This window comes from Strix uralensis, chromosome 8 (genome assembly GCF_047716275.1).
Source record: "Strix uralensis isolate ZFMK-TIS-50842 chromosome 8, bStrUra1, whole genome shotgun sequence".
Classification (NCBI taxonomy): Eukaryota; Metazoa; Chordata; class Aves; order Strigiformes; family Strigidae; genus Strix; species Strix uralensis.
Genome location: NC_133979.1, coordinates 11,032,830 through 11,047,357, shown reverse-complemented (window position 1 = coordinate 11,047,357; position 14,528 = coordinate 11,032,830). Strand labels below are relative to the sequence as shown.

Genomic DNA, 14,528 nt, shown 5'->3' with positions numbered 1-14,528 from the left:
GCCTCTTTTCCTACATAATGTAAGAGCAAATAACTGCTGTAGTGTAATTGCCTTTTTCTGACTATTGTTAATGATATTCCTTACAGCACTAGTGTTCAAGGACCATATTTGATTGGGATCTTGTGATGTGCTTTCTGTGCAGATATGTGGCACAAAAGAGGGGGATTTACAATTTTAAGTGGTTTTTTTGTGTGTGTGTGGTGTGTTTTTTTTTTTTTTTTTTTTTTAAAAACAGTCTCATTTACGCTTTGGAGATTGTGTTTCAGAAAACAGATACTTAGCTGTCATTTACAAACTTCTGCTTGTTTTTCATTCTACAGGAGATGATAACAGAGTCCACTCCGTTACGTTGCAGGAAGCTCAGCAATCCTGACATCTTTTCATCTGCTGGGAAAACCAAGCTCCATCGTCAGCTAAGTCAAGATGACTGCAAGCTACGAAGAGGTAGTTTGGCAAGTTCTTTGTCAGGTATGCCATTTTGTAAAGACCATATGACAATTCATTAGTATTAAAGATGCAGTATTACTTGTTGCCATAACAGTTGTAATAAAAGGTACTGATAAATAATTTCTCTGAAACTAGAGGTGATGTCTTGTGGGGAGGACATAAAAAAATTTATGTAAGAGAAAGATGCAAAAAAAAAAAAATTAGTAAAAGAGTGAAAAAGAGTCTGGATTTGGAGTGAAATACTGTATATTGCCCAGAGTGAGCCCGGAGTTACAAGCTAAGACTTAATGTGCAAAGTTGAGAGGGGAGTGGTGGAACTTTAGGCAACATAGCGATGCATTCTTACCTCTTCCACTTTTAAGGTCAGCACTGACTGCAAGCTTGCCTGCTTTGCCATATTGTTTCTTACTGGGAACTTGACTTTTATATCAGGTTCAAATTATTATTTAGTTTCTTTGTGGCTTCAGAAGCACTGTAGGCATTCGTGATTCAAAGTAAAAATCTTACTAACTAGATGTTTTTTCAGTTTGTATAAAGTTTTTTTTTTTTTCTTGTGTATACAATCTTCAGCACTGTCAGAGAATTAAGTTTGTCAACTGTAGAACCATGGAGCGAGCATAGTCTAGTAATTATCCAAAAAACAGAGGACCAAGCTCAGTTATTTTCTTTTTTTAAAGACTTCGTATGTGGGCTAGGGGATGGTTTCACAACTGTTTAAAGCTGGTATCGGTCTGTGATGCTGTCATTAGAATGTATAGAGTTGCATGATCAGTCTGGAATGAAATAGCTGATCTGCCTGAATACCACTGTTCTGTAGGGTTAACTTGCAGCCCATTTCCTCCCTAATTAGGCTGACTGTTTGCTTATTTGCATGTTAGTGTAAGAACAAGAAGGGTTGGAAACTCTCAGGTGGGAGGGGAAGAGGAAGAGAGTGAAACCACCCATTTTGGCAGCAGCATGGGCTTGACTTGAAAATACATCCAGTCCTGGTCCCTCAGCCTTTTATCAGGGGACGATAAACATCTTAGTTTGAGGTGCTAGGTGTAATAGAATTAAGTAAGCAGTAAAGTATGCACATTTTATTTTGAGTTGGCCTTGTCTTAATGTTTTATTTGTAATAAGTGGCTTGTTTCTGAAAAGTGGAAACATTCCTAATGTTTTGCACTCATGTAAGTTTGTTCTCTAAGTTGATGGCTAGAGGGGAACAGAAGTTTATTAACTACGCATCTGGCAGCTGATTACAATGGCCCAAGGTAGTACTGTAGTTTGGTTTTTTTAGAGTGATTTTTTTTTTTTTCCTTGTCTAGAAGTAAGCAAAGTAAGTAGGAGGAAGCAGGAAAACTGGAGAAGTTCTGTTTCTTTTTAAAAAATAATTTTTGTTTGGAGATAACATTCTTGTAGATCTTCTGAAATGATAATGTTCTCCAGAACTTGTTGCTTCATCTTAATGACTTTTCAATCTACTATGTCCTGATTCAGGAAGGGGAAAAGAGCCCCAGCAAGATCAGTTTGTCCCAACTGGATAAAGAAAATATAGATGTTTAGATATACATATTTTAAATGTGGGTGCTTGGAATGTATGTAGGACTTGAGGCATGGCAGGGAAAGGCTTTTAACTTCAAGCTCCACCTTGAGAATAATTCCACCTTATTTTTGCAACAGAAGCAAATAAGTTTAAAGAGTATAGATGATTATGTGTGCAAACTGGTTGGCTTAGATTTGACTCTGGATGGAATTCTGTCTTCCTGGGTTCAGATTTTGTGGAACTATGAAAGGAGATATTGATAACTATATTTTATGGAGATTTAAATAATGGTATTCTTGCTCTCAAGCACTGGCATTAGATAATTATATGATTTGAATTGCTATTATAGGATATCTTTGTTAGTCCTTTACTGAGATAAATACAGCAATGTACATTTCTGTAGTTTTAGACCTTAGCAGACAAGAGGATTTGTTGTATTTACACATAATCTTGAAAACGAGCAAACCATGAAAATCATGTCCACAGCTGTAAGCAGCTTGAGTGGGAGTGGGAAAAAGGTACTAATATGCTGTGTCTCTGCTCACCAAAGTTGAGCCTTCTCATCTCCCATATGCTTTGACTCATTCTATTGATGTGTACTTGGCCCATTGCTCATAACTTTCACAGAGAATTAACATAAACCAGTTTAAAAAAAAACAAACAAAAGGACAGAAAAAATAAGACACCACTCTCACTCCTCACCCCCCTGGTGTCATGGCTAATCACATTATATGACAGTCTTCCAAATATTGTAGCTGCCTTTATGTAATGAATGTCATTTATCACATCTAATTTTAATATGAAGTTGAATTTGTAAAATAGCTTGCTGCCTCTGAGAAAAAAGCATTTTTCTACAGTATATGTGATTAAAGATGTAGACTTCTTCCTGCTACTTATTGCGACAGATGTCTTAGTCCCCTGTGATTCCTGTTGTAGTATCTGAGCATGTAATAATTTGTGGAATGCAACTATCTTCACCATGCTTGGAAGGATATGTGTGTAATTTAGTCTCACAGTCCTCATTTTAAGGAAAAGATGTATTACTCACATTTTGAAGATGGTGAAACTGAAGCACAGAGGTTGACTGACCAAAGTTACAGAGGAAGTCATCTGGAAGCTAATAATGGAACCCAGATTTACAGACTCTTTCACTTATGTGTTTTTAACTACAAGACTATCTTTCTTCTCTTTTTTTTTGTGAATGACATTGTACATAAAAGGAAACTGTCAAGCTTGATGGAGTCAAAATACGACCTACTTTGACTTTGGTTCTTTCTCATTGTGGAAACATAATGCTTGACATTTTTCAAAAAAGAGTGTTATATTGACTAGAAAAAAAATGTATTGAGCAGATCCTTTTAAATGATTACTTTATTTCCTGCAGTAAAGTACAATGGTGTGAACTTGTTGAGATAGGAACTACTCTTCTCACTGTGTATGTAGCATGGGAGATTAGCATCTACACTAACAAATCAGATACAAGGGAGACTGGGGAAAGCTACAGAATGTGTTGCTTTTAAGATAATATGATACTACTGAAGAGTGAAATTTTTAAGACAAAACATCCATGTTTCAAAGCAAAACAATGTTTAAACATACCCTATATTCTGATCACAGCTGCATGAAATCTACTGCTGAATGTTCCGATTGTAGGAGAAAGTGGAGATGTCTAGATGGCTAAGCTATTTAGAAGAGGTAATACTTTACAATCATGAATGTATTTTCATAAGAATTTTTAAAATTATACTTAAGAGATTTTGCAACATTAACATTGCCTCTCTATAGGGCAATAAATTGTTTAATTGACAGCAAATATTATTTCCTTTTTAAGCTGTGTGAAATATAGAAGGGTAAAAAATGATACAAGTCTGTTTCTACAAGGTTTTGGATTTACCCATTACCTCATAATGTAAACTGGACTTTTTGGAAATAGTTATCAAACATAATGAATTCACAGGTAGTGTGCTCTTACAAGTTCTAACCTACCAAAACCTTTAAATTGCTTTTTTCATTAACTGCTTTTTCTCTACGTGCAATATTTTTCAGCATTGCATTTTGAACTTGCAAACTGGTTTAAAATCAAGCTGATAGTATTTTCGTTTTGTTTTTAAAGGAAAACAGCTGCTTCCCTTATCAAATAGTGTCCACAGTGGAGTGGGACAGACGGTATGGCAGCCACCTGGAGATACCTCAAACTTGGTCCGCATGAGAAATCAGTCTCTAGGACAATCTGCTCCTTCACTTACTGCTGGTTTGGTGAGTGAATCTGGGAATACTCATGATGATTTTGTGCTATAAATAAAAAGTGGTGTGATCTTGTGCTTGAATTTTTACCTTGCTTTCCCTGCTCCTGCTCAGTGAATGCAGCAGTTTGTTCCTGTGGGCCCTCTTTAGGGTAGAGGGTGAATTAGGAAGACAATGCATTCATCCTACTTTTGACAAAAGCCAGGGGGAAAAAAAGTGTGTGTGTGAAGAATAATTTATTTTTTCAGATGATTCTTCTCAGTGCTACTTAAGCTGCCTGATACCTGAAAGAAAAAACCACTGGATGTCTAGGGAGACGTGAGCATGGGAACATGACCATTTAAAACAAGTTTAATTGGGAAACAACTTTCTGAGTAGCTACCTCTGCATGTTTTCCTAGAGAACAGTTTAAGGGGATGAAGCCGAAAGGGGTAACTGTCCAAGGAATTAAAGAGCTGGAACTGACATCTGCTCTTCTGCGTGGTTTCTGTCAAAAGGTTTTGGTAAAGTGAATGTATTTTTGAAGAATGTTGTATCTGTCAAATTAGCATTTTCTAAGAAGAGAGTATTCTGTATGGGGGGGAAACTCAGATGGCTCTAGTCAAGACTGAATTGAAGACCAAAAGGAACATACATTTTGTTTGTACATGTTCCTTATTACCTCTAATTATTTAAAATCACTGAAGTGCAAGGAGTTGAAAAATGAGTAGAAAAAGACGGTTATTTGTGAGCAGTCATATATGCAACAGAAATTGTTGCTAAATAGGAGACTAAAAGGAAAGCTAACTTTTTTTTTGCCGAACTTCCATAGAGTTGCCTGTATAACAAGTTCTCCTCAAATGAGGAAATTTTGGTGTGCACTACTTTATAGAGCTTCAAGTAACTGGGTAAACTTATATGACATTGTAAGACTGTTTAGAAGCGATGACCCGTTAAGTAAAAGGGTGTACCTTGGATGTAGCCCTTAGATTGTTAGCCTGTAGAATTTTTTTTGGATCCTAGAGAGTTTGGCACCACCAGGCTATGAAAAGAAGCTTAAATCTTTAAAGTTCAAAAAGGCATACATTTGTGTTACCACTGATTTCACAATGAGCTATTTGTAGTCTTAGCGTTTTCAGACATGCTACTATATTGAAATAATTCTGATTTAATTGTACTGTGTCTTAGTTTAGTGCCTGTTCAGTGTTTGCCTTAAATTTCTATTCTTAGCAGGTGTTATAGTTTGACTGTATCAACAGAAAGGGAAAATGCTCACATGAACTTGGCATCTAAGCATTTATCTAATGGGGATTAAAAAAATAGTATGTTAAAATACAGGCCTGTTCCCTAGAGGCAGGCAAATGCCTTGAAGCTTCATAGCTTCAGTTAATGAAAATAACTGTGCTTTAAAACAAAGAATTAGTTCTCAGATATTTAATTTGGAATACTATTTCATTGCTTAACATCTGTGTACAATTCAGCAAGCTGCAGGTGTGTTTGCATGTTACAATTCTGCATATTACTAACATGATGTATTTTCAGTTTGTCATGGCAGAGTTTGTGCTATCTGGTCTGAAACACAATGCCAATAACTTATTTTAAAATAATTTAAAATTCTCTGCTTTGTAAATAAAGCAGAGAATTTCAGCTATATATCCAGTATTTGTCCCTCTGTGATGGTGTTAGGTACTGAAGCCTATGGTCACTTTCCTATCTCTGTATACTTTATGGCAGGCTGCATGTTAATTCCATTTGTAGTTAATTAAGCCAAGAAATTAAGAATTTTTATGTGAAGTGGGCTTCTAAAGCAATGACTAAAGAGCTGGTCACAAGATGAACACCTAATTAAGTGAGTCCTGGGATCTTGGAGCAAGTTACACATTTGCAGCTGTTTTAATATCCTTGTGGTATTGAATTAAGTTTCACAAATTAGAATAGCAAAAGGTCTCTTGCCAGTATAATTAATCTCCTTTGAAGAGTAGCTCTATTAAGAGATGAGTAGGTTCCGTAATGCAGAGTGTCATTTTAATACGCCAGCCTTGATTGCTAGAGCATTTCATTCTTTTATTATTTGTTATAATACAATAGACGATAGCTAGAGAGAAGTGGGAGTATGGTACGGGAAAGCCAGAAGACTCAAAGCTATGTGCATTGTTTCTGCTCCCTCTTTTTGGCACTGTAGGTATCAGTGGATTTTCCTTTGTTGAATATCTTTGCTGGCATTCAGCGATGTGTTTTTTTTACTTTCTAACCACAACCAATCCTACAGATTGCTTGTTGTTCCTAAACTGCATTCTTTTGAACTTTGAAAGTATTTGCAAAGCAAAAAAAATGAATTAACAATAGCAAATCTATAGAAATTAGTTTGCAGCTTCTGAAACAAGACTGATATCTAGGCTGTTTATCAGCAACAACTCCAGAACTGGAAATACATTGAGTTCTAACATGCTAAACTACATAAGTACAATTTATTGTTAGACAGAATCTTTCAGCTCATACATGTGTGATCATCTGGATTAATGTGTCTGTCATTTGCCACTAAGATCCTTGACTTGAGAAAGAAGCCAGGGCAGACTGAATGCTGAGTGCTGTCGTTGTGGAATGATAGATGTTGATCTGATCTGTGTGCCTTCTAAATGTATGTGGGGATTTCAGAGGATGACCTTCAGCTGGTCATCTGCTCTTAAGACAGATGGCTCTGGTCCTAGTAGATTGTATTCTGGTGGGAAGGGTCGTTTTAAATCCCTAAAATAACCAAGGAAGTAATCGGAGAAAAAAGACATAAAACATCGTTGTGGGCATCTCAGTGGTGTTTTCTGCTCTCAAGACCCAAATATAGTAAAAACTGGGGGCACAGGGAATGTGTATAAACTGTGTGTAATAAGGAACAGAAGGATAATAATGTGGAAAATCTCTTATGATTTAGTTTGGGGGTTTGCTTATCTGAAATCTTGACCTGCAGGCAGCCTGTTGTAAAGAGTTAGAACTTGGACTGTGTTTTGAAGATCAGGTATATGGATGCATTTTCCTATGAAGAAAGGCATGAAGAGCATCAGGGTTTATTAATTTTAGAAAAGAAAAAGAGCTTGTGAAGAGAAGGCTGTGATTGTTGTAGAGGAGGTAGGTTGGGACTGTGTTTCTGGCAAATATTTGTTTTGACAAAACTTAGTGCAAATTAAATTGATTGCCGGAAGTAATGCCGTAAGGTGTCAATATTCCAGGGCTGGAGCATTTATGGGTGGGCAAGGGATGATTTTTCCCCTCATGTTTATTGTTTAGGAGTACTACACTAACTGCGAATATGTATTTACATTTGTGGAGAGAGATGTGGGTTTTCTTGTGTGTGTCCTGTTCCCTCACCCCCCATACAGAGCATCTCAAGCACTGTCTCCAGTGTTTTGTGAAAGAAACATCTGACAATGTGCTACCCATTAATTAGGACTACATCTTACAGGCATTGCTCGCTATCTGATGCCCAGAAAAGTTTGAGATGTTCCAGGAATAAGAAACCATATATGTTCCTTCTGCCAACTGTGGTGATGCGAAAACATTTGAAGAAGCCTGTCAGTGGAAAATTAGATACTTTTGTGAAATAGATTTTGAACCTTTATTTTTAATTTATTTTTTTTAATACTTACAGACTTCAGTTTGCTAAAGTGCTCCCAATACTGAACTGAAACTCACTGTACTCCTTGAACAGAAAAACTAAACATCATTTTTGAAAACGAGGTTGAGGATTCTAGCTGTGTGGTTGCAGTTCTCTCTTTAGTGTAAACTTTCTTCCTTATATTCTCTACCACGTGGTACATGGCCATTTCTTCCTCTTCAGAGGTGAAGTCTGAACTGCTGACTAAGCAGTTGCTGCTCTGTTAATTCTCTAATGCCAGACTTGCAAGATTTCCTTGTAGGGTCAGTCTCCTTTTCAGAGAATAATTTCAAATTACTTATGGTTTTATATTTACTTTGTAAGGTAATGGTTAAAACAAAATGAGACAACTGTGTATTCTCTGCTGTTGTAGAGAGTTCCAGAAAGTTCACCTTTCCCTGGCTGTCTTCTATAAAAAGTGGTTTGAAAAACACCCTCTCAGATTTTGAACGAGGATAAAAAGGCTCAAATACAAAGACTTGAAATGACTAACGAGCCGAAGAACTTCCTGTGTTGAATAACACCGAGACAGTAATGCTGCTCATTCAGCCTGATTTATTCTGAACGTTGAATTCCCCAGAGCTGTGCAGGTTGGGCAGTACTGAGTGGAATGGGGAGAATAGACCTTCTTGTGATGGTGGGGCCGTGGCTCTGCGAGGAGATGTGTATTGGAAACCTGGTAACTGACACAGACTTCACACTGCGGCATGTTATCTTTGATGTCCAACTTGGGGTATGCTTTTTAGATGTAGGAGAGAATATTTACTATTTATTTGCTAAATTTGTACTCCTCTGTTTTTCTTAATTTCATTTTAGATATATTAGGAATAGAATCAATTGTACCTAAGATATAAACTTCCCATAATAGTGTATTTCCCCTGAACAGGTTGCCCTTCATTACAAAAGGATGTACTTCAAATCTGTATCATTCTTGGCTACCAGGAAGAGTGGCTAGTTGGCTACAGATTTGGGCTTGTCGGTGGGACAATTTAGGTAATTCTCTTTTGAATTCATGTGAAAGCTAAATCCCATTGCTAGTTTTTAGGAAGGCTGCTGAGGAGTTGTGGTGCTGTCTGCCATCTGCTGGTGGGCCTCTGGCAATTGGCAGAATACATTCACTCCAAGATTCAAGTGAGTTTTTGTAATAGAGATCCTGGTAATGGTTAGTGATTTTACAGCACAGGCATGTTATTTCTGGGATCATGTTCCACAGTAACGACTTGCTAATAACCTGGCTTTTTTTTTTTTTAGCTGGAGAATGAATTAGCTACATATTTTAATACTATACTGTGGATTGCAACATTCTTTTTCTTGTAACAGAGAGGTGATGGTTGGGATAGTTATGGATAAAATAAGTTTTTTTTTTTTTTTTAAATTATTATTTGGAGCTAATGATATAAATCGTTTGCAATTTTTAGTCAGAGGCTGTGTTGCCTAATTGTGTTTTAGTCTGTGGCCTGCTAGGTGGTGCTGGAGTACTGGAGGTCTCAGTATAGTGAATTGTGTTTTCAACACAAAATGACACCATTGTTACAGGGCCAACATAAAGAAGAGCTAGAGATGTTTTTCTGTAGACTGTAGCTAAAGGAGAACTTAATTCTGTGTTGATTGTCAGTTCAGTACAGAAATTAATAATTCAAAAGTCTTGATGAAGTACAGTGGAACTAGAGTTCAGGCTTCTTCATACTCTGCTTCAAAAACCCTCTTAGTTACAAAAAAATTTGTATCTCTGGGTCTTCTACTTAGTCCCTAGTGCTTTAATGGATTTCCTGTTTATTATTTAGGATCTCCACTTTATGCAGACATCTGGGTAGCATTGTTAATCTCACACTGATGAGGTCTTGGAATAGAGTTTGTAGTGACTAGCAAGTATCTGACTAGCAAATTAAACATTAGTTTGCAAAGAATAGCTGATCTTCCACCGCACTCTCCACCTTTCTGCTTGATATGTATGCTGGCAGTGAGGTAAGTGCATAGAGCTTAGACTTCTACCTCTCACAAAAGAATTAGATGTAATCTCTGTCTTTTTATTAAAAATACAATACTAGTTGGGGAACAAATCATTAATGCCAGTTGTGCACAGTGCTACCTCCTGCTGATTGACTGGGTACTTATTAGAGAGGCAGACATTTGAATCTGATGAGAAATCTTCATTTACATTTGTGTATTTTGAAACACTCAGCTGCTCTTCTCTCAAAATGTTTTGTCATAGATAACCTTACTTTTAGTTTGTATTTTAGGTGGTAACATGTTGACTATTGAAATGTTGCTGAGTATAGCTGAAAATATTTTTGTCTAAGAATAATAATTAAAATTATAGCTGATGAAGACCATAAATTGGTTTAGGGAGTAGAGAACTTTCAATACTTGACTCTACAAGTAGAACTTCATATTTTTATATTTTTAGAAAAGCAGAAGATAGCAGAAACTATGGTTGTATGAATGAATAGATTTTATTACTGTATGAAGTCATGGAAATTGTATTTTAAAATAGCAGTTGTAATTGTAATAACCTGAGATGGGTAGTAAGAGGATTTCCAAATTAAGACCATATGAAGTCTAAGTTTATGCGTAGTAATTTAAAACTTGCATTTACTTACGCTGCAAAGTCTATGGGTGAATCTTTGAGAGTTTGGGTACCAATTTTGGAAGATGTGGCTATAAGGAGATAGAAGATGAGTGTCGGTTGAAGAACTAAAGTAGTGTCCAGGCTTGCATTTGTTTGAAGGGACTGGGTTTGAGGAAGAGGTAGGGAGCAAGTTCTAGACAGAGGGTTGTACATATCGATATGAGCTCTATGACAAAACTTGAAAGTAAGAACAAGGAATTTGGATCTGATAATGCAGAACAGTGGAGAATAAGGCCTTTGTAAAGAAGAAAATGATATTGTAAGCAAACTGCAGAAGAGCTGCTTTGAATGTATTTATTCTGAGCAAAATTCTGAGCATTGGGCAGTGTTTAGAGTGCTTGCAAAGACTTTGTCACAGCTTTAAGGTATCTCTGCTAGAAAAACTAAAATGCTTATGCTATAATTGTGTGTTTTTGTGATGTGTTTGGGACACATGCTTCACAACAGCATTCAAAACTGATACTCCTGATAGGTTTTTCGCTAGTTAACTTCACTGAGCAATTCATGTGTATCTGTGTAAAGAACAGCAAATAATTGTGATAAATTTCTGTACTAAAGTTATATTTAATACATAGCGTCTGTTACTTAAACACAGTCAGCATCTTTTTACTCACTTCAGTTAAGTGAATTCCATTTTGGAGTGGGCTCAAAGGAGATTTTCATACTTGAAAGAAAATTTGAACACCCTTCTGTGTAACCTGAGGCTTGTCATTGTAGGAAATATGAATTCATAAAACTTGCCTTGTGATAATTGTTAGGCACTAGACTGTCAGTTTGAATGATTGCAGTTCTCATTATCTTCAGATGCTGCATGTTATTTTTTTGTCTATGAATATGTTGAATTGATTTTTGGCACATGCAGTCAGTTCTGTTCCTGACAGCAGCACTATTGTAGGTATAAAGTGAGAAACTGCTGTAGTGTGCATGGAAAATTAGCTTTTTTGCTTGGGGAGCTGTGGGAATCTTAAGATAAAATATAACGAATTATTCAGACTGTCTTGAACACATGTCACTGAGTGAGGCTTTGTTCCACAAGAGTGTTGTTCTGTGGTTCTTAGTGACCTCTATATGAAAACATACTGATGTAGACAATAAAAATTCTGGGGTTTAATTTAAAATAGTAAAAAATTGGCTGTTTTATTTTGGTGATTTTTGGCAGGTATTACCATAGAAAGGCAGTGTAAGATGCCCACATTTAGTATTTTAATATGGCTGCCCTCTGTGTCTGGTAATGCTTCTGGTAACTCTTTTAGGATGTGATAATAGGAGGATCAGTCTTTAAACGTGAAAAAGTTTGCTTAAGTTTCAAACTACTTTGTTGCAGTAATGCAAACTGTTTTGAGCTTTAGGACATTTATAAAAATCCCCTGTAACTCTTCAACTAAGAAGCAGCTTTGGAAATGCTCTAGAAATTAGTAGTATGATCTTCCACGTTTGACTGTTGTTTTTTGTTTGGTATGTTTTCCTATACTATATCATTCCGGTTTATCCAAGCCATACAGTGTGTCTTTCCAGCCATCCAAACAGTTTCAGCTCCAGAGACACAGCGATTGCTTATTTTACCACGTGGAGGAAAATGGGAATGCAGTGGTTTATACGCTTCACCTCTGAACAGCTGCAGCTCAGAATCTTTCCTGAGTTAATCTAAAGTCCTTACTATTTTGAGATTACTAGAGGGGGAGAGGTGAAATCTCTTGGCAGAGGTAAGTGTAGCCTTGTAAGTGAAACACAGTACTAAAGCCTGAGACTTATGCAACAATCCTGATATCTGAACTTTGATAAACTAAGATACAGAGAGGTTAAGTCACTTGGTCATCAGTAGAACTGGGAGTAAAGTGTACCTCACAGACTTTCTCTAAAGCTCAGTTTATTAATGCTTGGAAAATGTTTGAAGCTCAGATGGATGGTCTATGAAATAACTTATTGCTGCAGTCGCTCTATATAGTGTGCCTGCATCATTCTCTTATTTCTGATTGCTTTAAAGATATTTAGATTTTAAAGTCAGTTGTTCAAAAGCCAGGAAATACCTTGATCTCTTACCTGGCTTTTCTATGTTATTGATAACCTGAGCATTTCTGCAGGAATTGTGAGTTTTAAACTCTTCACTGGTGGAAACTGCAGAGTCCTTGTGCTGTGAGAACATGAGGTGTGAAGTCAGAATAACCATTACACTAGCAAGCTTGGTTTAGAGTCAATATGTGTAGTTCTTCTCTTTGGTAATAGAGACTAGAATAAATAATGACCAGGCTGTTTTATCAAAGCTTTGTTTATTATAGGAATAGATGAGGAGAATTCTTATATTGTGGCATTTTGGATTGATCAGAATTTTTTTCACTGAAAGCAGTTGTGGCCAACTAAGTATGTATAGTGCAAAATTTGCTGAGGGAGTGCCTTATGTATTCAAAACAAACCAGCTTACCTAAGCTGATTTATTAGTAAATAATGTGGAACAACTGAGGTGCATCTTGCTGTTGTTATTTATTGCAATGGCCAAATTTCCATTTAAAAAAAAAAAAAGATTCTGTGTACTTCATGAGTACAAAACATTGTCATGTTGAGACTGTAGTGCTAGTATGTAAAAATGTGTGTCAATGTGAACTTTAAGTTATCGTCAAGGGGGAAATGTTTATAATAGAGGATCAAAAGATGTGCAGGGTTTCAGATCTGTCATAAAAGGATGTGAAATGTAATTAACCTAAAATAACCTTTAAAATATTTTTTGAGCCTGATAAATTAAATGAGCTGTTGAGATAACTTAATGACAGATTTTAATTTTATACCTTAAATAATATCCTATTAAAATCCTCAAGATTTTGTTTTGTGATGGAATCCACTGAGACTTACATTTTCACAATGACCTCATGATTCGGTAACATTGTTAATATGTTTGGTGCATACTTCAGGGGTAAGGTCTAGGTTAATGGCAGCATTTGTTCTTTAAGTGCTTGAAGCCACTAAGCTCTAATTGAAGATATGAATGTTCAAACCTCATTATTTTAATGTGGTCATACAGATAGTGACAGTAAAAGTAGTGATATGATGAACTGCTATGGCAGGGTTCATAATTTGTCCATGAAAACAAATTATTATGGGAAACTTGCAATTAAAGTTCTCTGCCTTGGAGTTTAAATAAAACACGAAACTTCAGGTCTAACAGGGCTTCTGTATTTGTCTTTGCTGAAAATTAGAAGTATTTGCATACCTTTAATATAGAGAATACTGCTATGTGATTTATTTGCACAAATAAAGTTACAGTGCATGCACTAAATTTGTCACACAAAAACTTGTAGTTAGATACTTTTGTTATATATTTGTTTCAAATAGTTAAGCCTGCAGAGGTACTTTTGGCAAATTTGTGTCTTGAATTTTCTAAATATTGGTAATTGAACTAATTTAATGGATGAGCTGTTGCCAAGGAAAATACATAGTGTGTTTATCACAGTATCAGGAATCCAGGGGTTGAAGACAAAGGTCAGAATGTTCATTACTGCTTGTATTTCATTAGTGTTGCTAACCTTGTTGCCTGTTTGCAGCTTTGCATACTGTGCTGACTCTAGTGTGAGCTAGATTGCTTCCAAGATCCCTCCTGTTCTGATGTACGTAAGCTCTTCTTTCCTTCCTGTCTTCTTCCAGAAGTGTTTATTTCTCTCTGTGGCTTCCCCTACCCCCAGAAAACAGGACACCCCCCCACCCCTCCCCCAGTAAAAATTAGTTATTATTTGATGATAGCCAGAAAAGGGAATTTGGACTGCATTGTGCACAAGTATACTTCTACTGTGACCTCCTTAATCCTTCTCTACTGCAAATTCTTTGGGCTGTGGATAACTGGTCTGGGAATCTTAGTGTGAAAGCTGCAGAGTTGTATCTTGTATTACAGTTTTGCTGTTGCTCAGCATTTGCACGTGTCTCTCTTATCATACAGTTACTAGTTCTGGTACAACCTTTATTTCTGTAGTGTCTCCTTGCTAAATGAACGATGTTCTGAATCATGAGCTTTTGATCCATAAGCTCTTTGACTCTGCTCAAATGACAGTATGCAATGTAAAATTAAGTTTGTG

General features: G+C 36.4%; 1 protein-coding gene across 6 annotated transcripts in view; it reads left to right on the top strand.

Moving 5' to 3' along the window:
• The window catches only part of MAST2 (microtubule associated serine/threonine kinase 2), a 198,158-nt gene that overhangs the window by 22,090 nt on the left and 161,540 nt on the right, over positions 1-14,528 (top strand). For all 6 annotated transcript variants that reach the window (XM_074876149.1, XM_074876151.1, XM_074876150.1 and 3 more), the window contains exons 2-3: positions 321-468; positions 4,086-4,228. In XM_074876149.1, the coding sequence (XP_074732250.1) occupies positions 321-468; positions 4,086-4,228 (291 nt within the window). The remainder of the gene's footprint in view (positions 1-320; positions 469-4,085; positions 4,229-14,528) is intronic.